The sequence below is a fragment of the Borostomias antarcticus genome, assembly GCF_949987555.1.
Source record: "Borostomias antarcticus genome assembly, chromosome: 12".
In the NCBI taxonomy this organism is placed as follows: Eukaryota; Metazoa; Chordata; class Actinopteri; order Stomiiformes; family Stomiidae; genus Borostomias; species Borostomias antarcticus.
Window position 1 is genome coordinate 10,057,712 of NC_140245.1, and position 26,307 is coordinate 10,084,018.

Here is a 26,307-nt window from a genome sequence, read left to right on the forward strand (position 1 = left end):
AGTCCGGTCCCTAACCAGGACCTGGACTGAGCACTTGGACTTGGTCCCCGGGCGCCACTGACGAGGTTGCCCACTGCTCCTGGCCCACCTGGAGGAGAGGACAAATTCCACCAGCGACCCCTAAGCTGCGTGTGTGCGTGGTGTGTGTTGTGTCACCACTCAGGTGTGTGTAATTGTGTGTGGCGTGCCGTGTGGCAGACTAAAGACCCCTTGAGGTCCAGTATAAACACACCCAGAGAGGCTTTTAAACATGAATCCATCACAATTACAAAATGGTTCTAACTTACAAAACAAACATCTGTATTTGTCACGCGTTGAGACACACACACATCACACTGTGTAGGCGACGAAACACACACACACACACACACACACACACACACACACACACACACACACACACACACACACACACACACACACACACACACACAAAATGGCTGGAGCATCCACCGATGAAACTGGGTTCTGCCACAGGGACAAAACATTCCTTCTCCACGGTTCATGTCCCCTTTGTAGCGAGGAGGGGGGGAGGGGGGCGGGGCGCTCACCTTGCAGGCGGCGCCTCCGTTGATGATGGACTTGACGAAGATGCCCAGGTCAGCGTGGTTCTCCTTGGTGCGGTTCCCCTTCACGCTGACCCCCAGGCCGGCCGAGCCAGAGTCGCTCAGCGGGATCTCGAAGGTCAGGAACTCCCTGGTTCCGTCCGGGGTCAGGACCAGCTCGTCCTCCTCCACCTTCTGGACGAGAGGAGGGGGGGAGAGAGAGAGAGAGAGAGAGAGTTCGTACCTGGCCGCCTTGCACCGTGGGTCACGCCGGACACAGTTTTGGTGGCATCGTCCTCACCTCAGGAATCACCCACAATGCATTTCAGTAGAAGTGAGTACAGTTCTTGATAGCGGCCATAGAGTTAGTGTCAGGCAAAGCTGGTAACATGCTGTTCTAGTTTGGTGGAACAGCTGAAGGTGACACTGTCAAAGCACACAGGGTCACCAGTAGCGAAGGAGCTTGACCCCTACGTGACCTGAAGGATGCAGCCATAGTGTAGGAGTGTATTGGTCCCTTCAGTTTTCTCAACCCCCTTAAGGCCGTTTCAGACGAGGAGCGATATCCGCGCATTGTAATTCATTTTCAATGAGAAAGGCGAGCGGACAATTTGGGAGCCGCGGACAATCTGGGGCGGAGCGGCAAGCGGGCGCGACCCCGTGAAATTGTCGCGCGCGTGCTCGTTTCATGCACACGCCCGTCCGCGACGAGAGCTGAATTGTAGTCAGCTTTCCCCGCTGCGCGCAGGACGCACGCGTCCCCCGCTGATCCGAGCGAGAACGCAGGCGGAATATCGCTCCCCGTCTTAAACGGCCTTTAGACTCCCTATCAGACAGTCCACATCTACCCTGAGTTCAACATACAATAACCTTCAACCCCCGCATGGGTCTGGATTAGCTGGAGCAAAGGAAACACCGTAATACTCGGACCAAAGGAGCAGCAAAGTTTTAAATATCAGTGACACCATCACAGTGATTAACTTAGCACCTAAATCATGAAATCCTGTCATCCTGTCTCAGTGGGATCGAAAGCGTATTCCGGAAGCGCAGGTGTTCAGGTAAACTTTGCTCCGACCGATTTCGACACGTTCCGCTGCGGCGGATTCGCGAGCCGTGTGATTATCGGCGCATTCGCATGCGTGAGGCACATCGGTTCCCCAACAGGTGCCTTCGGCCCGACCGCGCCACAATGAAGAAGCTATTCTGTCTGACAGCTGTCCTCTGAATGGAGAGCGACGCTCTCTGGCTGCCAATTACGGGCGTGCCTAACAAATTCAATCATAATCAGGCTCTGTGTCACACACTCGTTAGCTGCCATTGTTTAGAGAGCGATTAAATTGACTTTGTGGAGAGGGAGGGAGGGAGGGAGAGGGTTCAGGGGGTTGAGCGTGACAGAGAGAGAGAGAGGGGAACAAAAGAGAGGGAGAGAACAGGGGAGGGGGGGAGAGAGAGAGAAAGAGGAGAGAAGGGTGAAGAGGAGATGGATACAGAGAGAGAGAGAGGGAGAGAGAGAGAGGGAGAGAGAGAGAGAGAGAGAGAGAGAGGAGAGGGAGAGAGAGAGAGAGAGAGAGAGGGAGAGGGAGAGGGAGAGGGAGAGAGAGAGAGAGGGAGAGAGAGAGAGGGAGAGAGAGGGAGGGAGAGAGAGAGAGGGAGAGAGAGAGAGAGAGAGAGAGAGAGAGGGAGAGAGATAGGGAGAGAGAGGGGGAGGGAGAGAGAGAGAGGGAGAGAGAGAGAGGGAGGGAGAGAGAGAGAGGGAGAGAGAGAGAGAGGGAGGGAGAGAGAGAGGGAGAGAGAGAGAGAGAGAGAGAGAGAGAGAGAGAGAGAGAGAGGGAGAGAGAGATAGAGAGAGGGAGAAAGAGAGAGAGGGAGAGAGAGAGAGAGAGAGAGAGAGAGAGAGGGAGCACACAGAGGAGAGGAGACAGAGGAGTAGATTCATGTGGAGCTCTATAGCCGAGCCAGCTGTCGTCTCCCTGTTGAAAGCTTTCAGCCACAGGGCCGCTCGGCGTTCCAGGCAGCCAGTCAACCGCCTGTAGTGGCAGGAATCAAAAGCAGACACCTCTCTCTCTCTCCCTCTCTCTCCAATCTCAACCTGTCCATCCCTCCACCCCCACCTCCACCCCCGTTCCCTTTGAATGGATTCATCTGAAACGATTGGCGCTGGCCAGCTAGCCTACGCCCCACCCCCCCCACCCCCGCCAACCTGTCGATTTGATGCCAATCGAGGAAAAAAGTAACTTGAAAGGAATTAAAAGTGTAGAGAGGAGAAGGGAAGGGGGGGGGGGCAGTGGAGGGTGTAATTGCTGGAGGGAGCCCATGCGTGGAGAGCATTGTTGGCTGCCTAGTAGACCCTCCTTCTCCTCCTCCCTACTTCCTCCCGTCCTTACTCCCTCTGTCCTTTTCTCTTTCTTCCTCATTCTTATGCATCTCTCTCTGTCTCTCTGTCTCTCTCTCTCTCTCTCTCTCTCTCTGTCTCTCTCTGGCGCCTGCTGCAGACCGCTTGCTGATAGACTAAGAATATTAAACACCTGCGGGATCGACAGGACGCACGCACGCACGCACACACACACACACACATCTGCATAGCCACTCAAACACCCACACTCAGACCCTTCCGCCGCACAAACGCACCTGCACATGCTCACACAAGCTCACACACAGACACACACACACACACACACAAACACACACACACACACACAGGCACACACCCACACACACACACAGCGTGAAAGCCAGCGTGCCCCGTGGTACAGCCCGTGTGACTGAGCTGGGGCCGTGATGTGCTACTGCATTTATTGAGAACATCTGAGCAGAATACCAAGCCACATTCCATAATAAATCTCCCTCTTACACACACACCCACACAGACACACCGCCGTCTCCTCTACACACACACGCACGCGCGCCAACCTCCGCCTCTACACGCGCCCACGGTAGCTGTTCAAAAATAAGTCGCCGGCAGACGCACTAGAAAGACTCTCTGCCTGCCGATGCGAGCACATGCAGCCCCCAGCCTGACTCCCTCCATGGCCGCCCGGTGGGCCATGGCGCTGTGGTGTACCCCCCCCCCCCAACAACCCGGTCGGCCATGGCGCTGTGGTGTACCCCCCCCCCCCCCCCCCCCCCCCTCCCCAAAACCCGGTCGGCCATGGCGCTGTGGTGCTGTGGTGTACCCCCCCTACCCACAACCCGGTCGGCCATGGCGCTGTGGTGCTGTGGTGTACCCCCCTCCCCCCTACCCACAGCCCGGTCGGCATGGCGCTGTGGTGTACCCCTCCCCCCCCAGCCCGGTCGGCATGGCGCTGTGGTGTACCCCCCCCCCCCCCCCCAGCCCGGTCGCCATGGCGCTGTGGTGTACCCCCCCCAGCCCGGTAACCCGTGGAGGTGAGGTAAACATGGCGTCTGCTCCCAGCCTCTGCCCTACTCCTGTTGAGCGGAGAACAGGTGGCCGGTTGGAGCGCGGCTTTGATTCCATCAGAAAAGGAGCCTGTTCCCCACCAGAGAGAGAGGCACCTCGGATCACCTCACGCCAGATCCATGGACGAGGAGGAGAAGAAGGAGGAGGAGGAGGGGTGAGCGTGTCTGTGTGGGTAGATCGATGGCGCTTGGCGCTCTGTTATTCCCGGGTAAGCGGCGCTGATGTCTTCTCAGCTCCAGTGGCGGTGAGGGTTTTGGGCTGTTCTGTTCTGTGACTAATGGTGTAAACAATGGGCCAGGAAGTCCGCGTTACTTTCTGTTACGGGATCAGGCGGAGGACTCGGAAGACAGATGCATTATGGGAGCCAAATGACACACACAGCGTGTTTGTGAGTGGGCTTTGCGGGCAGCGAAAGCACCAAACCTCAAGTGTGCAGCGGGCGACAGACAAGCCGTATAAGACAATAAAGCGCCCAGTTGACTTTCATTTGTTCTGTTTGTTGACAGCCCCTAGCACGGCCATTAAGCTGTATGGTCGTTCTCGATTGGTCACAGACCAGTGATGTCATGCGGCAGGTTACCTCCACTAGCTGATCGGTGGTCTTTGTTGACACTGACCACCTCAGGCACGGACACTGAATGGAAAGACAAATAGTCAGATGAAATAGTTATAGCCGTCTCTCTCTTTCTCCCTCTCTCTCTCTCTCTCACACACACACACACACACACACACACACACACACACGCACACACACGCACATGCCTTTCCCTGCCCAACATTGGGCATCGCATGCCAAAAATCCACCATCACACCAAGAAAACAGCCACAGCCACACGTTGGCAGTGGAGTGTAGCGATGATGAGTGACCGCTCTTAATCAAGCTCTCAATCAAGCAGTTGTAGCGCAACTTAGCAACTTTCCAACTGTCCCTTCTAGTGAACATGCAACGGTTGTACTCTCTCGTCTACGTTGTGTTTCGTTTGACCCATGTTAAGGGATTGTCCAGGGCGGGACGCGAACCTGCAACCTTGCGCTTGCAAGTCGGATGTGCTGACAACTACACCAAGAGAGATATCTCTTTTGGCAGGGTCGTTAGCACATCCTTTATACCAGGGGAGTGAGTTTCAACAGCTACTCGCTACCACGACCTCAGAGGACTACGCTCACTCCACCAGGGTTTACGAGGACTACGATTCACTCTGTTACACACACACTACAACATCCATCCACCTCCCAATCTCCCTCTCTCCCTCCACCCCTACACATCCCTCTGTTCCTCCCTCATCTCCATCTATCCCTCCCTCTACCTCCACCCCTCTCTCTACCTCCACCCCTCTCTATACCTCCACCCCTCTCTATACCTCCATCCCTCCCTCTACCCCTCCCTCTACCTCCACCCCTCCTTCTACCTCCACCCCTCCCTCTACCTCCATCCCTCTATACCCCCACCCCTCTCTCTACCTCCACCCCTCTATACCTCCACCCCTCTCCATACCTCCACCCCTCTCTATACCTCCACCCCTCCCTCTACCTCCACCCCTCCTTCTACCTCCACCCCTCCCTCTACCTCCATCCCTCCCTCTACCTCCATCCCTCTCTACCTCCACCCCTCACTCTACCTCCACCCCTCTCTATACCTCCATCCCTCCCTCTACCTCCACCCCTCTCTGTACCTCCACCCCTCGCTATACCTCCACCCCTCTCTATACCTCCATCCCTCCCTATACCTCCATCCCCCCTCTCTCTCTCTCCCTCTCTCTCCCTCTCTCTCCCTCCCACTCTCTCTCTCTCTCTCCCTCCCCCTCTCTCTCTCTCTCACTCTCTCTCTCTCTCTCTCTCTGTGTTCAGATGAGAGGAGCTGATGTGTTGCGCAGGGCTGCTGTATCTGAGGTCCAGAGGGAAGCTGTGTCTGGGCCTCGTCGCTGGCCCACCGGCTCCCTGGCTGGGCAGAGAGGCGCTCTCGTGTTGAGGGCTTGTTTGGAACAAGAGATAACATCTGCCGGCTATAATTGAGCCAATTACAGGAACGTACGGAGGAGAGCAGAGTGATTCAGTGGGAAGACTTGGGAAGAACAGAGGGGCGGAAAAAAGACGAGAGAAAATCGAGAACCACACAAAAGCAATTGTGTAATATCCAAGGTGGGTCCTTTCGGATTCAGACCGTCATGTCAGACAACTCCTTACAGTTAATGTAAAAATGATACAGTACAAAAAAAGGGGGGGAAAATAACGCCTGTACCAGTAGGGATTCTCCCAACAACAATTACAGTACAGAAATGTTGCGGTGGGTATTTTACTGGAGGAGAACGGGACCACCGTGAAATAGAACAAGTTGACTGCCGGTGAATTCCTGTGTTCAGCTGTGATCATTATAACAGACTCCATTACCCACAGTGCCTTGTGATGAGAAGTGTGCAAAGCAGCTGGCAGGCATCAGCGCAGGCTGAAATTATCCGGCCAATTAAGGCTTCCGAGCGGCTGACGGACACGGTTCGTGACCAATGACGCTGTCGGTTACCCAGATGTGGTTGAAAATAAGGACTTTTTCGATTGACAATAGAATTACGAGGTGTCATTTTTTTAGTGGCGAGTCTCTGTTGTCAGAACGCGCTGCGGTATGGTCACTTAATATCCTGAGCAGAGAGTAATGGCACATTAGAGCGTTTAATGGGCTTCATTAAGAGACATTTACAGTAAAGAGCGAGGCTACAGTTCTTAATGCCATCTGATGCCATTGAGACCCTTCATGCCAGAACAGGAAAGTCGCTCAGTGAGAGAAAATCATTAGAGGAACTGTATATTCTGGGTCCACTTTCTCTACTAGAGCACATTAGCGCTAATGATGTTTATTTGCAATCAGTGCACATTTGGACTCCGATATTTATAGTCTGCGCATTACTCATTAAGATGAATTGCAATTGGTTCTGTAGTATATAACAAATATGTTCTTGCTGTGCAGGAAGGTGGGCTTTGCAGGCTTGTGTCTGCATCAAAAATACACAAAGACACCACAGAGATCTACTTAAAGATGGAGCACCACAAAACAAGGCCAACGAGCACAGAGATGACAAATGTTCGGCATACTGGTCAGTACACCTCCTCGTCCAGAACCCTGCTGGTCAATACGACCCCTGCAGAATGCCTTACAACACTCTGTACCTCCTCACGTTCACATCACTGCCTCTCTGAACCAATGATCTTCGGGGTCAAAGGTCTGGACTGATATGTGTGGTGAGACATCGCTCTGCATTGACCAAGCGTAGGCATGTTAGGCTAGCTGCTAGCCTGCGTCTGGAGCCAGCGTGTTAGGCACAGGCGTGTTGGGGTGTTGCAGGCTAGCTGCTAGCCCGCGTCAGCAGCCGGAGTGTTAGGGAGAGGCGTGTTGGGGTGTTGCAGGCTAGCTGCTAGCCCGCGTCAGCAGCCGGAGTGTTAGGGAGAGGCCGCGGGCGATGAGGGTGTGAGGTCGGGAGGGTTGGGGGCCAGTGTTGGCGTCGGTGGAGACGAGTAACGGGTGTTCAGTCAGCGAACTCTTACCAGATCTCGGGGGCTTTGCGGCGGGAGCTCGGTGGTCTAGAGGAGGCAGGGGACAAAAGAACCAAACGGACATGAGAACGAGAACAGAGACATCGACAGCAGTGCACATCTGTATCCAGTAAAAGCACGGAATACCCCTTTAGCTAAACTGAATGGGATGAGGAATCTGTACGATCACGGCTCTGAGAAGAATGAGCACGCAAACGGAGACTGAGGCTAGAATCAATGTGCTTGATTGAAAGACGATGGGACAACTTCTAGGAGGAAGTTGAGTGCATTTCTCCGTCCTGTTCTGAGTAGGAAGCTCAAAATGAACACAGCTGGGGAGCACAAGCGTGCTAAGGAAATGGAAAACCAGATAAAGAACTACAACTCCCTCTAAGCAAAACCACCCCCTCCATATTAGACTATATCTGTAATCTATATACACCTGGAGGTCAGGAGTCCAGAGAGGATCTACCTCAGCTCATCTCCTTTGTTTAATATCTTCATCTGTGCACGCGCGTCTCAACAGACAAATAAATCCAGCCATTGAGCGCTAACACATCGTTATAAAAACAGAACTTCAATTACTACTCTGAACAAAAGCAGGTTTCTAATTATCCCTCTGAATAAAAGCCTGTGTTTTAATCTACTGTAAGAGTGCGTATCGATCAGGAAGTGTCTACTAAACGACCAACTGGGCTTTGAGTGACAGCCGGCCAATCAGGTGTCTGTATCCTCCCTGTCACAATAACTCTCACCAATCAGATGAGTCGGTGTGATTGAGGATGCTTGATCCACTAATGGCTCAGTGGTTGGGGTGGGCACGAGGGTGTCCATTTTTATGACAACAAAAGTGGGGGGGGGTTTAAGAGGCGCTTGGCGCTATAACTCCACGCGGCGCTCGATAGCAGGGCTGTTAAAACACGCTAGCTGACGGGCTGCCTGGCAGGCAGGAGATAGAAGTAGTAGAATCAATCACCAAGAAAACAGTAAAACACATTTTCACAGGCCAGGTGACTCACAGGCATCTGAACCAGCTCAGAGGCCTTGTGGTTAGAGTGTCCGCCCTGAGACCGGGAGGTCGTGAGTTCGATCCCCTGCCGGGTCATACCAAAGACTATAAAAATGGTACCCATTGCCTCCATGCTCGGCACTCGGCATCAAGGGTTGGAATCGGGGGCTACGTCACTAAATGATTCCCGAGCGCGGCACCGCTGCTGCCCCCCAGGGGATGGGTCAAATGCGGAGAACAAATTTCACACACTCAGGTGTGACAATCAATCACAGACTTTGACCTTTAACCTAATACGCCCGGCTGTCCATTTGGCTCTTAGACCGGCGCACGGAGAGGTCAACGTGTCCAGCTGCTCCGTTCAGGAGACGTTTGCTACGGTAACGACGTTGTCAGGTGACGCTAGCGCGCCGAGAATCACTCCACGGGCTCTGGGCGTAAAGACAAAATAATTGAAAATGAATAATAAATGTGGCCATAGAAACATTCTAGTCCTGTATCATCTGGGAGTTGGAGCTCTGTCTCCTGACTGTGTGTATCAGAATGAAAGGCCCAGTGCCGCCCTGGGAGAGTGTGTTAAATAGAAGACCTTCCCCCTGAATGGAGAGACATGAGAAGAACATCAATAGTGGGTTCTGATGCTCGTATGAATTATTTAAATGTGGAGCAGCGAGAGCTGTCAACAGAGGCTGAGGAGAGGACCGGTAATAACACACAATATTATACAAACAGAACCGTGTGCAGAGGGTACCGCTGTTCCAGTGAGTGTGTGTGCGTGTGTGTGTGTGTGTGTGTGTGTGTGTGTGTGTTTGGGGGGGGGGGGGGGGCGGGGTGATTGATATTCTACACGAGAGGGTTTTTCATTCTGGACTCACTAGCAGCCCGGTGTTTGTTCATTCTCCTGACCATCACTCTGACAAAGCAACTTGGAGAGGGAGAGAGAGATAGCGAGAGTGAGAGAGAGACACGGAGAGAGAGAGAGAAGGAGAGAGAGGGAGAGAGAGAGAGGGCCAGATGGAGAGAGAGAAGGAGAGAGAGAGGGACAGAGAGAGAGAGAGGGCCAGATGGAGAGAGAGAAGGAGAGAGAGAAGGAGAGAGAGGGACAGAGAGAGAGAGAGAGAGAGAGAGGGACAGAGAGAGAGAGAGAGAAGGAGAGAGAGGGACAGAGAGAGAGAGAGGGCCAGATGGAGAGAGAGGAGAGAGAGAAGGAGAGAGAGGGACAGAGAGAGAGAGAGGGACAGAGAGAGAGAGAGAGATCTACAGGTCTCGGTGGAGGATGCTGGAGAGAGGTAATAAAGATCAGTGCTGCAGGAAGACCGTCCGTCCGCCGGCGCTCTGGTGTTGGGGAGGAGAATGGAATAGAAGACAACACACACACACACACACACACGCACGCACGCACACGCACGCACGCTAGACAGGCATAGATTCACTCCTGCTACTTGGGCATTGTGATACCAGCTTCCAATGGAAGAGAGAGGATGAGCAGTCTAAAAGATGGACTAACGTTTTAAGAATGCACGGACACTACACACACACACACACACACACACACACACACACACACACACACACACACGTGCATAGTTACGTACCACTTCGTGGGGCAGGAAGGCCTCCCCCTGGCGTAGGACCACCAGTCCCACGGCTCCTCCCATGGGTGTGGCCCGGAGCAGAGACACCACCTCTTCCTGGGTCCGCCCATTAAGGTCCACCCCGCTCACCTGGAGGTCACACAACCAGAGGTCACCAATCCAGAGGTCACACAACCAGAGGTCACACAACCAGAGGACACATCCAGCAGTGATCCCATTAACTGAGCAACTTGTCTCCATCGACCATTTTGCCATTCTCCACACCACACCAGATCTGCCATCCAACAAACACTGTACATGGTGATGAATGAGTCTAATATTTAATCACAGCCGTGAATCTGCTGGAAGTCAACCATTTTTGCCAAATGGGCATTAAATCCTTTGTATGAAAGAGCCTACTTCATAGAGCAAGTTTGTTTGATTGATTGATTGGCTGATTGAATGATTGATTGGCTGATTGAATGATTGATTGGTTGATTGGTTGATTGGTTGATTGGTTGATTGGTTGATTGGTTGATTGGTTGATTGGTTGATTGGTTGGTTGATTGATTGATGGCTGGATGAATGGGCTATAGTACTGTACATGGTGTATTCCACTGTCTGTCCTTCAATGGGTGTTGCATGATCCTTTATACGCTCCATTTTCCCCCCGAGTCAATAACAGATTTCACGGCTCCGCCGGGCCTCTGCTCCCTCTCACCTCCAGCAGCCGGTCTCCCGCCTTCAGGCGGCCATCTTGGATGGCGGCTCCGCGGGGCAGGATGTTCTTCACGTAGATGGGGGCGGAGCCACCGATGGGCACGTCGCGGGACGTGATGCTGAAGCCCAGCCCCTCCGGACCTGCAGGCGAGAGAGAGGGGGAGGGTTAGCTTGTGTGTGTGTGCGTGTGTGTGTCTAAGAGAACTGAGCTGCGACATTCCTTCAAAACGGACTAAATCAGCATGTTTACTGCATTCTATCACTACCAGTCCTGCAGGGAGATCGTTAGAGAGAACACACACACGCACACGCACACGCACACGCACACGCACACGCACACACACACACACACACACACACACACACACACACACACACACACACACACACACACACACACACACACACACTAATCCAGCGTGTCTGGCCGTCGGAGCTGTGGGCAGTAATCCAAGCTGAGAAGAACCATCAAACCATCCAGATCCCCTCTAAGTCCTTCACCTCCGCCGACCAATCAGCTTCCCACCGGTAGATAGGTGTGCGTTACACTTCCTGTTAAGCGCCAGAGTATTCCGGAGTTTTAAATGGATCGTTAGAAGTCCCATTAGCCTGCCTGAGACGTACCTGCCTGCCCGACGTCTGATTGATCGCTGTATGTTACGTCTTGGAGGCTCATTTCCTGACATATTAAGCTCATAAGCTTCTAAAAGGCATCTTACGCGAAGGCCCTTCATTGAAAATAAAACTTTGAGTGTGCTGTAATACTAGGCGTCTGTAGTGAGCTTAAAAGGGAAAGTTGACTATTTCTCAACATTTACTGATTTTTTTTGTACTCTAATCTAGACCGGTTGTTTTTTTCTTACCCAGACGGAGAAGCAACGAGGAGAATCCCGTAGGCATTTTCAGCAACGCTAATGAAAACCAACGGTTTTCTGAGGAGATTAGCGCGTCTGCGTCACAGAGTAAACAAAGCAAACAGCCGTCTCTCCTGGATGCAGAGGCTTCGTCTGCACTCAGAACACGGCTGGCTGAGTCTGCTCAGCAGCCTCTCGTAAATTATTGTTAAATCCACCCCCGTAGGGCCAACAACAGCAAACAAATAAGGAATGGAAAAACATGATATCTGTGTGAATTAAAGTCAGGCCTGCACGCCGAAAACACAATATCTCCACATGAAAACACCATATATCTTCAAGTGGATGGAGTCCAATATATTTGCTGGCTTCGTGTTGAAGAGGCGGAGAGGGAGACAAAATGGGTGTAATACTGGAGGAAGACAGACACCTGGATATGGCCGTGGGGGACTCATGCAGAAAAGGCAACCAGCAGGGCTTAGTTGTGATAGGTGTCTGGGGCTTCTCAGTGAAGTACCCTGGCGTTCTTCCAAGCCCAGGATAGCAGGGGGGGAAGATTCCCAAACCGCTGGTCGCGGCCATATGGAGTGAACCCCGTGTTTCAGAAAACATGACGCATGACACGACGGCGGCGGCAGCAGGGACAAGCTGCTGCTTAGCAACAAGCCCTCTGGCCCGGCCAGGGCTGGGATGGAACACGCACACCTGGTGAGGGCTGACGTGGGGCCGTAACCATGACGCCAAGTCTGGCCCCCGCTGTCACTCACCGCCGGCACCCCGGTGATCTGCCACATTAGGCATGCCTGGCACTGCTGCTCCTTTCTGAGACGCCTCAGACCCCCCCTTCCCTCTATATTCTCATAGAACCCCACTATTCTCAGAGCACCCCTCTATTGTATATTCTCAGACTACCCCTCTACTGTATATTCTCAGAGTACCCCTCTACTGTATATTCTCAGACTACTCCTCTACTGTATATTCTCAGACGATCCTTCTATATTCTCAGACTACCCATCTATATTCTCAGACTACCCCTTCTATATTCTCAGACTACCCTTCTATATTCTCAGACGATCCTTCTATATTCTCAGACTACCTTTCTATATTCTCAGACTACCCCTCTATATTCTCAGACTACCCCTCTATATTCTCAGAGAACCCCTTTATATTCTCAGACGACCCTTCTATATTCTCAGACTACCCTTCTATATTCTCAGACTACCCCTCTATATTCTCAGAGTACCCCTCTATATTCTCAGAGTACCCCTCTATATTCTCAGAGTACCCCTCTATATTCTCAGACTACCCTTCTATATTCTCAGACTACCCCTCTATATTCTCAGAGTACCTCTCTATATTCTCAGACTACCCTTCTATATTCTCAGACTACCCCTCTATATTCTCAGAGTACCTCTCTATATTCTCAGACTACCCTTCTACATTCTTAGACTATCCCTCTAAATTCTCAGACTACCATTCTATATTCTCAGACTACATCTCTATATTCTGATTACCATTCTATATTCTCAGACTACCCTTCTATATTCTCAGACTACCCTAATATATTCTCAGACTACCCTTCTATATTCTCAGACTACCCTTCTATATTCTCAGACTACTCATCTATATTCTCAGACTACCCCTCTATATTCTCAGACTACCCTTCTATATTCTCAGACTACCCTTCTATATTCTCAGACTACCCCTCTATATTCTCAGACTACCCTTCTACATTCTTAGACTATCGCACTATATTCTCAGACTACCCTTCTATATTCTATGGCTACCCCTCTATATTCTCAGACTACCCTTCTGTATTCTCAGACTACCCCTCTATATTCTCAGACTACCCCTCTATATTCTCAGACTACCCCTCTATATTCTGACTACCATTCTATATTCTCAGACTACCCTTCTATATTCTCAGACTACCCTTCTATATTCTCAGACTACCCTTCTACATTCTTAGACTATCCCACTATATTCTCAGACTACCCTTCTATATTCTCAAGTACCCCTCTATATTCTCAGACTACCCTTCTATATTTTCAGACTACCCCTCTATATTCTCAGAGTACCTCTCTATATTCTCAGAGTACCCCTCTATATTCTCAGACTACCATTCTATATTCTCAGACTACCCTTCTATATTCTCAAGTACCCCTCTATATTCTCAGACTACCCTTCTATATTTTCAGACTACCCCTCTATATTCTCAGAGTACCTCTCTATATTCTCAGACTACCCCTCTATATTCTCAGAGTACCTCTCTATATTCTCAGACTACCCCTCTATATTCTCAGACTACCCCACTATATTCTAAGAGTACCCCTCTATATTCTCAGACTACCCCACTATATTCTAAGAGTACCCCTCTATATTCTCAGACGACCCCTCTATATTCTCAGACTACCCCACTATATTCTAAGACTACCCTTCTATATTCTCAGACTACCCCACTATATTCTAAGACTACCCTTCTATATTCTCAGACTACCCCTCTATATTCTCAAAGAACTCTATTATTCTCAGACTACACATCTACTGCATATTCTCAGACTACCCTTCTATATTCTGACTACCCTTCTATATTCTCAGACTACCCTTCTATATTCTGACTACCCTTCTATATTCTCAGACTACATACATACAGTACAACAGATACAGTACAACAGAAAACTACAGCAATCTGACCTCAATCGTATCTCACAGAGCATATATTAATACCAGGTGTAAATGTAACCAGGTTAAATTGATCTAGATATAATCTGAATACGCGACACATTTTAATGCCAGGTGTAAATGTAACCAGGTTAAATTGATCTAGATATAATCTGAATACGCGATACATTTTAATGCCAGGTGTAAATGTAACCAGGTTAAATTAATCTAGATATAATCTGAATATGTGACATTTTAATGCCAGGTGTAAATTGTGTAAATATGGGATTATTGAAGCATTCTCTGTCTCCAATGTTCCGAGACATTATAGAGTCCCTTCAGTCAATTCAACCAGAACATTCCACCAGTCATAGCCCCATAATACTGACCTTTCTTCAGCTGGATGTTGAGCCTCCTCCCCACCTTCTTAGTGTACCCCGTAGTGGGGGTGGAGCTTAGGATCTTTTGCGGTGAGGGGGTGTGGCCTGTCGGGGGCTTGCCCATGGCGCCCGTGGCGTGAGGTAGAGACGTGTGGGCGTCGCCAGGCTCCGCCAGCCCGGCGGCGGGGTGGGGTCCTCCCGGGCGGGACATCCTCCGGGGGGCGGGGTCGAGGCCGGAGGTGGGCGTGCCACCGCCCCTCTCGCTGGCGAGGGAGTCGGGGCTGAAGCGTCCCGTGGCGTAGGGGGGGCGGCGCTCGCCGTGGGACATCTGCTCGTACTGCGTCTTCATGGCGGAGGGAACCACGTGGAACATGATGAGGGGGGAACGCATGGCCTCACGGAACATGTGCTGGGCCCTGGAGAACGGGTCAGAACACACACACTCAGGTCTGATACACACACAGAACACACACACTCAGGTCTGATACACACTCACGGAACATGTGCTGGGCCCTGGAGAACGGGTCAGAACACACACACACTCGGGTCTGATACACACTCAGGTAGTCTCACACACGGGGCAGAACACACACACACTCGGGTCTGATACACACTCAGGTAGTCTCACACACAGGGCAGAACACACGCGTGAGCACGGACATGCACACACAAGCTCGCGCATGCGCACACACACACATGCCACCACCTATACTTTCCCACGTACTACAGTAACTGACGCCTGCAGTAAGAACACACAGCTTTAGAGGAGACTTGGCAGTTAAAACACAATCCCTAAACTGGATACAGATGAAAGGAACCGTCTTCGATGGCATAATTGGAGAAAATCCTTTTAAACCCCTTAAATATGAGTCAATAGGCAGTAGGTGTTGAATGGAAAATTCAACCGCCCGTCAACGGGCCCCTGGCAAAAATCTTGTTAGCGACACCTGTTACAATAAAGTGGACTTCGTTAGGGGGGGCTGTCCTCTCTTCAACAGCTGGACTGACATCCGGGAATACCGCAATTCCCACCCTCACCGGCCCCCCCGGATTCCCAGCCGCCAATAATACCCCCCCCACCCAAGCGCGCTGATCCGGCCCCCATCTGGCTTTACGATTTCAAGCTCGATCGGGAGTCGGACGAGATGCGATCTACTTCCTGTTGACCGCCCAGCGGTGGAGATGGGGGTCACGCAGGAGTCAGCGGGGGGGGATGGCGTCGCGTCGTCGGATCGTAGGGGGGCGTCAACGGGGCCGTGTTGGGGAGGCTTAAGTCCATTCGCTACTGTGGCCTGCTTAGGGGGTTTGATGACAGGGCGGGCTGTGACGCTGGGGCCATCTGGGAACGATCAGCGGTCCCCAATAACTTGATATGGTACTGTAGGCAGATGTACGCATCGTGATTTGACAGTATATTGTGTGTGTTTGTGTGTGCCCCTATCCATCTGTACGTGAAACCCAGCGCAGGACGTTAACACACAGCACAGACATTAGAGAGAAGATAAAGAGACACTCCACTGGATCCAAACATCCTGGTTCCAGACCTCCACCCAGCCACCATGCTCACTGACCCACCATCTACACAGGACAGGCGGCTGTGAGGGGTCTGGATGGAGAGACCAGCAGGACACGGAGAGGAAGGAGGGAAGAGAGAGAGAGAAAGGAAGGGGGGTGAGGAGCAGAGGCTATGAGTGTTAAGCACGGGCTAGATCAATGGAGTTGGGGGTAAAAAGGCGTGGGTGTTGAGGATCCTACAGCAGGAGGGAGGAGGGAGCTGACGGAGATAGTTAGACTGGTCACACAGGCTGAGGGAGAGAGAGAAAGAGAGAGAGAGAGAAAGAGACAGAGAGAGAGAGCGAGAGAGAGAGAAAGATAGACAGAGAGAGAGAGCGAGAGAGAGAGAAAGATAGAGACAGAGAGAGGGAGAGAGAGAGAGAGAAAGATAGACAGAGAGAGAGAGAAAGAGAGAGAGAAAGATAGACAGAGAGAGAGAGAAAGATAGAGACAGAGAGAGAGAGAGTGAGAGAGAGAGAGAGCGAGAGAGAGAGAAAGATAGACAGAGAGAGAGAGAGAGCGAGAGAGAGAGAAAGAGACAGAGAGAGGGAGAGAGAGAGAGAGAGAGAGAGGGAGAGAGACAGAGACAGAGACAGAGAGAGGATAGAGAAAGAGAGATGGATACAGAGAGAGAGAGAAAGAGAGAGAGAGAGAGAGAGAGAGGGAGAGAGACAGAGATAGAGAGAGAAAGATACAGTAGATAGAGAGAGAGAGAGCGATGCAGAGAGACAGATAGATAGAGAGCGAGAGAGAGATACAGTAGATAGAGAGAGAGAGAGCGATGCAGAGAGACAGATAGATAGAGAGAGAGAGATAGAGAGAGATACAGTAGATAGAGAGAGAGAGCGATGCAGAGAGAGAGAGAGAGAGAGAGAGAGAGAGAGAGAGAGAGAGAGAGAGAGAGAGAGAGAGAGATAGATAGATAGATAGATAGATAGGAGAGAGAGCGATGCAGAGTGTACTACAGTATCTGCATGTTAGAGCAGAGGTCAGAGGAGCATCATGCACTCCCGGGCTTTGGAGCCGTGACACCTGCGATGCGGCGCCTAGGGGTCAGACAGGAAGCAGTTAGCAGAGGGGGGAGAAGAGGAGGGTCGTCACGGCGACGTGAGGACAGGTGATGGACGAGGCCGGGGCCCCTCAGGAGGAGTGGAGAGGAGAGGGGGGCGGGCCCTTCAGTAAGACGTACTGTTCGAAGCGGATGTTGCGCAGGTCTCCGTTGTTGATGCGCACGATGCAGTCGTTCTCCTGGAAGAGGCCGTGCTGCTCCGCCTTCCCCCCCCTCTCCAGACGCTTGACCAGCAGGCCCAGGGTCCTAGAGGAGCAGCCAATCAGAGCAGGCGTTACTGAGGAGGAGGAGGAGGGGGAGGAGCCTGGCAGGATCTGATCACAGATCAAACTCGGGGAAGGGATGACCAATACTGCGGTATTACTACAGTACTGCTGTGGTACTTAGCTGGATACTACCACAGTAGACTTGCTGTGCATCGCTAGATACCGTACTACAATAGTACTGCTGTGCATGCTGGGTAACAGCTCTCTCAGCTACAGTGCATGGAAGCGTATTGATACACATCCTCGTGTATCAAAGAGATTAAACAAATATGTGTTAATGGTCTTTTTTAAACTCTGGGTATTGTGAAGGGGCTCATGTTCGTCAGCCTATGAAAACTCACACCTTGTTTTCCAAACCCTGTGTGTGGGAGTTGTGCAGGTGTGGGTATTTTTAGCCCCCTGAACACCTTCCCTGGCTCTGGACTCCCTGTGCATAGCAAACAGCAAGGCGTCCTGACACCAGAATACAGCCGCATCGCAGCTCCAGGGTTTAGGAGAAACAACGCGCTGTTCTATCTCAGGGCTCCTGGCCCTGTCGACTGAGACCGTCGCCGCAGGGAAATCAGCGTGGTAAACCCGTTTGGGGCTGCCCACACAGCCGAATCAATTGCTGCTGACTTCACTTGAACACTGCATACAGATTAGACCGAGGATATCAACAGTATCGCTGCGCCATGAGGCTTGAATTTATTGTCTGCGATTTCTCTGGCGAGAACGAGAATGTCAGAGAAATGTCCTTTTAGTTAGAAACATATTTTGAGGCAACATATATCATGTTCATAAAGACTTAAAATGATAAAAATACAGATGGGAGGCATGATTTACGGTTTTGTCAGTTGTGCTACACTCAAAAGTCACATCCTTCAAGAATAAGCATCCTTCAAGAACAAACATACATTGATTCTATATACTGGAGATATGGAGATGAGGCTATTTACAATGTGAGCGCAGGGCAGCGGGAGATGGTGCAGGCGGAGCTTTTGATGTTAAGCCCGTGAGAGACGTGGGGTGATTAAAACACAACCCCTCCCTCTGGATCCCAGAACCTGGTCCACAAGGCCCGGCTGAACTCGGGGCTCAGAACCCAACGTGGGAAAAAACCAATACAAGAGAACGAAAGTTTGACGGAAGCGAAAGTTCACCGACAATCTCCCTGATTGCTTCCAATGAGACATAACGCACAATGCAATCCTTAATGGGAGCTTTTTCAATGATGGAATAAATTGCACGTCTTAATTTCACAATATTTCCGATGGCGTTTCCTCGATAAAAGAAAAGAGCTTTTTACAAATGTGCTTTTAGTTTGATTGAGTTGGAGTTGAAGTGGTACAAGTGGCAACAACCTGTTCCTTATTCCTCACTGCTGGGCATTTCTCAAGGCTGTGCTTTCTACACGTCCGTCAACATGACAATCGCTTAAAGGTGCATTGCGCACAAAATACAGAGTGGCCTGATGTTGAGACGATGGGCGGCGGATTAATCTTTATATTCTCAAGCGGATTCTGAAGCCCGACAACCAATCCCACAAGCTTTTTTTAGGTGGACTAAACATTTAGGGTAGGCTTAAAGAAGCGTATCGCTCCAGCCTATGCCTTTTTGGCTTCGGTTATTTTATTATTGCTTTTCTATTGTTGTAAGACTGTATTGTTTATGTATGTATTGTTTGTTTGAAATAACTGAAACGAAAAACTAATCACTCATTCATTTAACATTACTTAATCCCATATATCCCTCAACACATGGGCACATCTGAAATGACTGTAGCGTTCTGCTCATTCCTCCACATGTCCTGACTGGGAGGAAGTGTTTGAACTCTGCAGTAGAGGCGGAATTGCATCATCTTAACCGCCTGCGACAAGGAGCCCGGGAGAAAGATGACATTCCCCTGCAAACACTAAACAATAATGATTGATCACTGTAAACTGGCAAATGGCTTCATGATGTGAGCGCATGCCACGAGAACGGGCTGCTGTTTGTCTCTGTGCTGGGGGCTGACATGTGTGTGTTATTATCCACTCCAAGGCTACATTGGGACACCACGGGTGGGGGTGTGTGTGTGTGTGTGTGTGTGTGTGTGTGTGTGTGTGTGTGCGTGTGTGTGTGTGTGTGTAGCGTTAGAGGATGCGAGACGCAGGCGGCAACACGCCGTTTCTCTCCCTTCGCCCCTCTCTCTTTCTCTCTCTCTCTCCCTTTCTCCGTCTCTCTCTCTCTTTCACTATCTCTTTCCCTCTCTCCCTCTCTCTCTCTCTCTCTCTCTCTCAGCGCTGGTCCAGCATGGCGCTAGTGTCCAGTCAGGCGAGGGTCTTTACCTGCGGTCTCTCTCTCTCCCTCCCTCTCCCTCTCTCTCTCTCTCAGAGCCCAGTCAGGCAAGGATCTTTACCTGCGGTCTCTCTCTCTCCCTCTCCCTCCCTCTTCCTCTCCCTCTCTCCCTCTCTGTCAGCCCCAGAGCCCAGTCATGCGAGGGTCTTTACCTGTGGTCTCTCTCTCTACCCCTCTCTCTCTCTCCCTCCCTCCCTCTCTCTCTCAGCCCCAGAGCCCAGTCATGCGAGGGTCTTTACCTGTGGTGTATCTCCCTCTCTCTCTCTCTCTCTCTCCCTCCATCTCTGTCAGCCCCAGAGCCCAGTCAGGCGAGGGTCTTTACCTGCGGTCCCGGGCGCTGAAAGGCACAACGTGGATCCCCAGGGGCCCTCCGTCATTGGACACTTCCACCAGCTTCACTATGTCACTGTGGGCCAGTGAGGGATGAGAGGGTGAGAGGGAGAGAGGATGAGAGGGTGAGGGGGGTGACAGGGTGAGAGGGACGGGGGGGGTGAGAGGGTGATAGGGACGGGGGGGGTGAGAGGGTGATAGGGACGGGGGGGGTGAGAGGGTGAGAGGATGAGGGGGTGAGAGGGGAGGAGAGGGTGAGAGGGTGAGAGGATGAGAGGGTGAGAGGGTGAGAGGATGAGAGGGTGGGGGGGTGAGAGGATGAGAGGGTGAGGGTGAGAGGGGGTGAGAGAGTGAGGGTGAGAGGGGGTGAGAGGATGAGAGGGGGTGAGAGGGTGAACGCATGCGGATCAAAACAGGAAATAAGAAGAGGGGGAGGAGGAGGGGGGGTGAAAAAGACAACAGATAGAGAAGGAGGAATGGATAAAACACATGACGGAGCGCTACGGTGAGGGACAGGACCGGGGGGGGGCTGGACCCGGGGGTTCTGTAGAGAGGCCTCTTGGATTGGGTGCTTAAAGGGGTGTCAGGGAAAGAAGATCTGCAAATAATTCCAATTTCGATTATTTTTTATTAAAAAAACTAGTTTTAGGCTAGAATTTGTAGCCTTGTATTGCAGTGATAGAGGAAATACTCAGATTATGTGAATATGGTCCCTGGACAAAATGTGTCTCATACTGAATCATGAATGATTTCTGTTTGTGTGAAGATCCTGTTCAAGATATGGATTCCATATAAGTTCATATAGACACATTTTTCCCCCTGGGATAAAAGTAATGATCCTAAGCAAAAGAGAAAGAAGCAAAAGATTTTCCTGAATGGGACTCGTTGCACAAAGCAAGGTTAAATAAATAAGTACAATAAAAATGTCTTTGCAAACAGAAGGGTGCTGTAGTCTGGAATAGAATCATCAAACATACTGTACCTGCATATTAGACTGGAGGCATGCAAGACAGATGGAAATTAAAAGTAAAAGTTCTGTTAATATCATTAGCATGGATCAACAGGTGGAGTTTTATGGTTGCAATTATGAAGTTTTAATATGAATCCACCAAAGGATTGCCGTCATTGTTAGGGGTTTAAAAGGATTTTCTCCAAACCTGCACACCATAATCTAGAGCTTGTACATCTAATAAAATATGAACGAAACACCATGTAGACATTGCTTGAGCGTTAAGCGTAGAGCTTAGGAAGTCCATGCATTAGTAAAGAGGTGTTTCCCTGAAGAGTGTTATTTTGTTCATTTTAATTTCAGAAGTCAGGTGAACAGAGAAGGGTGTTCAGTAGGTCGAGTGTGACGCAGCCTGTGATTGGCCGACTTACTCTAACGACCTGGGGGTGTGGTCCATGCAGGAGTCGGCTCGGCCAACCGGCTCGATCCGTCCGTTCTCCTCCTCCCTCACCTCCTCCTCCTGTGAAAACACCAAGAACACGGAGATCAGAACACAACGAACACACACACACACACGGTCACACAAACAAACAAGACGACCAAACAACACAATCCTGACTGTCTGGACATGGGGTGACCCATCGCGCCGTGTGAGCTGAGCGTTAGCGTCCGCCGCTAACCTGATAGAAGGGCCAGGTGGTCTTGACAGCTGCTGCTCTCCTCTGGGAACGCATGGCGAGGTTCTGGTTGTCAGCGCCCTAGAGACTACACTCACATTCCTCCCTCCCATGTCCTTACAATGGACACTATCCCTGAGGTGTGTGTTCTGACTGAGAACCTGAGCCTACCGAGAAAGAGAGGGAGGGGGAGGGGAGAGGGAGGGAGAGAGAGAGGTTGAGAGAGGTAGAGGTAGAGAGAGAAGGAGGAGAGAGAGAGAGAGAGAGAGAGAGAGAGAGAGGTAGAGAGACAAAAGGAGAGCATGGAGGAGAACCAGACACTGGGTCATTAAAATTTCATCGTGACACCCGAGGAAGCAGCCGATAAGACTCGGCCTCCACGGCAACCCCTTCACAGCAACCCTCCGCCGCGGTAGCCGGCCCGGCCTCATCAGTATGGAGATGAGTCCGTCACCGACCTCGGTGCCGTTACCATGACGACGCGGTGTTTGGGGGGGCCCTATTGGACACGGTAAGGGGGACAAAGCCTGGATACCTCTGCCCCTTCTATTCTAAACAAGACCCAGGCTAGCTGCTAGCGCATCTCACTGGAGTCTACGGCGCGGTGACACGCAGCGTTCAGGCAGCGTTCAGGCTCTCTCACTTGTTCAGGCTTGAGCACTAAGCAGCGCTAAGGTGTTTTACAGATGATAAGATGCGTTTGTTGCGGGGGCCTCGTGTTCAAAGAGAGCAACAGACGGACGTAGACAGACGGGCGCCGCGCCTTTCACAGGGGAACATTCCCAGCAGATTCCCTCAGACCGCCGCGCGCTACGGCGAAACGCGGGCTTCACATCCACATTCATCACCAGGCTCGCGATGTCACACAAGAATATTTCAGTACAGGCCTCTCACAGGCCAACTCTATATTTTACTCACAGAGTGACGAGGCGGTGGAAATTCATTTCCATTTCCCAGACTCAAGATTGGGGAAGGGGGTAACAGTCACTAATGGTAGAGTATTGTCTGGACCCCCTCCCTAGGGAGGGATTTGGTGACAGGAAGCCGTAGCCTAACACTTCCTTTTCACGTTCACTACCAATAAACATTCGACTAGCTGTCCACACTAGCCTCTTTCAGTAGTTACAGGTGAAAAAGAGTTGCATGGTTTGTTGATAGGGTTACTGTTATTGTTCTGTGTCTGCAGACTAGCGAAATGGCCCCTCAATAAAGTGTGGCCCAGAAAGCAAATGCTGAAGAGAATCTGTTGGACAATTTCTACCCTCTGTCCTAAAAACAACTAGCGCCATTAAGGAGCGACTAATAGGCCTACGTTTATGTTTGCACCGCGGTACGACATTAGAAACGCCAGCGCGGCCGATGCTACGCTAACCCTGCAGATGAGTGGACGACACATCCGCGCACCCCCCCCCTCTCTCTCCACTTCACGTTTCACAAGTCATTAAAAAGCAAATAAATGCATCGCGTCAACTCCCCTTCCCGAACTCGAGACGCAGCCTATAGTGTTTCCACACTTCGCCCATTTCCTCCAAATTCAGACGGAGTGGTTGGACGACGGGGCCTGAATAATTCATGCTCGGGCTTCTTCGAGGTAATGGCTACTGGGAAGCCGGGCGCGCGAGCGGGCAGGTGCGGCGCGCTAAAGCGATGATGCGTTTCCTTCCCCGTTGAGTCATAAGTTTGTTTCCTGGTGAGCGAGCGCGTCTCGGCTAAGACGCAAGTAGCCGCGGAGGAGAAGGGGGGGGGGGGGGGGGGGGGGGGCGTCTCATTATAGTATCCGCCGCGGCCCGACATCCCATCTCTCCCCGTAAATGAAGTGGTCTTGTGCGGGGGAGCGCGCCGGCGAGAGATGCACTTAATGAATGGCGGTCTCTTCGGAGTCTGGAGGCGCAGCGATCGCTTACACGCAGACACACAGGCGGGCGCGTAGGAGCAGACATATGGAGGATGTCATGCGCGCACACACACACGCACGCGCACGTGCACACACACACACACGCACACACACACGCTCTATTTGAGCCTTAAACCAAGCTTCGCTCAGATACACACATGTAAGCAAACACGCTCCCTCTCTCTGAGAGAGACACACACAAGCGCACACACACACACACGTCACGAGAGCGTGAACACACTCTCCACCAGCTCCCGTCCAGTGCACCGTCTTGTCGTCCCTGGTGTTTTCACAACAAGAGGAAGCGTTGACCTCTCTCATAAATCACCCCCAGCATATCCCCTCATCTCCCTCTAGACAGAGCATCAGACTTCAGACAGAGAGCGAGAGCGAGAGCGAGAGAGAGAGGGAGAGAGCGAGAGAGAGAGGGAGAGAGCGAGAGGGAGAGGGAGAGAGAGAGACAACCCTGACAAACAGCCCCTGGGTCAGTGGGTGTGTGACCCCTTTCAGGAAGCCCCTCTTGACAGGCCAGACTTTGTTCCATCTGTGGGGGCAGTGAGCCGCGGCGCTCCCAGAAGCCCCAGGTGTTTCACGGCTCCATAAGAGCCCTAAACATCCTCTGAGAGGGGCACTCCGTTAGGGCGCCATTAATTCAATTACTCTCACATACTGGGAACGACGGGAGGCAAGATCAGGTAAAAACTCAACGGACTGCCGTCTGGTCTTTGACGACAAAAAAAGTTATTATTGAGATGGTTTTAGCCTCAGGGGTATGACTAGTTCCAGGGCTCATCCGTGTCTGCGAAGCCAACCTTGAGGATCCGTCTGTCTCCGGCCTGATCCTTGACTGCGCAGTCGCAGCTGCAGCTGCACTAACAGCTTGGTAGCCTCCGTCAGAGCTGCGCAGTCGTCTGCGCTGTGGCTCGCTGGGTAGAGAGGGCTCGGGGTCGGCCCGGCAGGATAGGACAGCGTGGAAGAAGGCGTGAGCCTGGTGTGCACATCAACAGGCAGTGTGTGTGTGTGTGTGTGTGTGTGTGTGTGTGTGTGTGTGTGTGTGTGTGTGTGTGTGTGTGTGTGTGTGTGACTGCGTGCGTGAGAGTAATAGAGTGAAGCAGGGGAAGCGTGTGTGTGTGTTTGTGTGTGTGTGTGTGTGTGTGTGTGTGTGTGTGTGTGTGTGTGTGTGTGTGTGTGTGTGTGTGTGTGACTGCGTGCGTGAGAGTAATAGAGTGAAGCAGGGGAAGCGTGTGTGTGTGTGTGTGTGTGTGTGTGTGTGCGAGTAATAGAGTGAGGCAGGGGAAGCGTGTGTGTGTGTGTGTGTGTGTGTGTGTGTATGCGTGCGCACGTCTTCCCGTGTGTGAGCCGAAGCAGCACAATAGCAATCATCTCAAAATGAGATTTCCAGCACTCTCCAAATTTCGGAGATGCTTCCCAAATCCACTTCACTCTCCGGTGGTTCTGGTCGGTCCGTCCGCTCCTCTGCCAGGCGTCGGGGACGGGGGGAGCGTGGATATCAACACTGCATGCCCAACATCAGTCTGCAAAGCAACGCACCGCACGGTAAAGACTCCACTCACACGCAGCAGCCGCGTTTCCAGACGGACTTCCGGGAGACGGCGTCCTCGAGAGCCGCGGTGGCCGATGCCGTGGCGCTGCGCCGCGCCGCTCCCACGGGCGAAACAAACACGATTTGTTTTTGGGGGAAAAAATAAACTTCATCGAATATGAATAAATGAGTGAAACTTTTAGGAAGCATCCCTGGGTGCGTTTGATTCATCGCGCCCCTCGGTGTGTTGCGTGGGCGGGGCTAGGGCCACGCTGCTTATTGATCAATAAAGAGCTCCTCTGCAACTACCTGGACGAATTTGATCAATTCCTTCCTGTAAAGGTCGAGCTCCAATATAAGAGATACTTTGATAATCATGAATTAATGGATCTGTGTGTGTAAGGACGTCTGAGCTCCCTCTCTCACACGCACACACATACACACTCTCCTCACGCACACACACACACGCACACACACTCTCCTCACACGCACACACACACACGCACGCATGTACCCATGCACACACACACACCGCACACACACACACACACGCATGTACCCATGCACACAGACTCACTCACTCCCCGACAGCTGACTTGCTTGTTTTGAAAGCAATCAGCCTGGGATTGAGAGCAGAGTTGAGGTAGGCCCCGCTCCAACACACACTATTGGTTTCAGGTTGTGTTTGGTGTCTAAACACACACACTATAATCACTGGACTGCGTGTGTGTGTGTGTGAGGGGTGTGAGTGTGTGTGTGTGTGTGTATGCGTGTGAGGGGAGTGAGTGTGTGTTTGGGTGTGTGTGTGTGTGAATGAGAGTGTATGCGTGTGAGGGGAGTGAGTGTGAGTGTGTGTGAGGGAGAGTGTATGCGTGTGAGGGGAGTGTGTGTGAGTGTATGTGTGTGTGTGAGGAGAGTGGGGGTGGGCTGTGGGGCAGCACTGACACCGCATCATAAGGAATGTGGTGTGGATCCAGACAACCTGACCCTGTCTCACACACACACACACACACACACACACAC

The 26,307-nt window shown here is 51.6% G+C and overlaps 1 protein-coding gene across 1 annotated transcript in view; it reads right to left on the bottom strand.

The window, feature by feature from the left end:
* Positions 1-26,307, bottom strand: part of LOC311316035 (partitioning defective 3 homolog) — a gene marked incomplete at its 3' end in the record, with an annotated part of 169,352 nt that overhangs the window by 67,762 nt on the left and 75,283 nt on the right. Inside the window, exons 6-12 of the mRNA XM_084446776.1 lie at positions 21,602-21,690; positions 20,214-20,297; positions 17,427-17,552; positions 14,693-15,099; positions 10,790-10,929; positions 10,090-10,218; positions 552-740 (exon numbers count right to left, since the gene is read on the bottom strand). Coding sequence (XP_084302902.1) covers positions 552-740; positions 10,090-10,218; positions 10,790-10,929; positions 14,693-15,099; positions 17,427-17,552; positions 20,214-20,297; positions 21,602-21,690 — 1,164 coding nt within the window. The remainder of the gene's footprint in view (positions 1-551; positions 741-10,089; positions 10,219-10,789; positions 10,930-14,692; positions 15,100-17,426; positions 17,553-20,213; positions 20,298-21,601; positions 21,691-26,307) is intronic.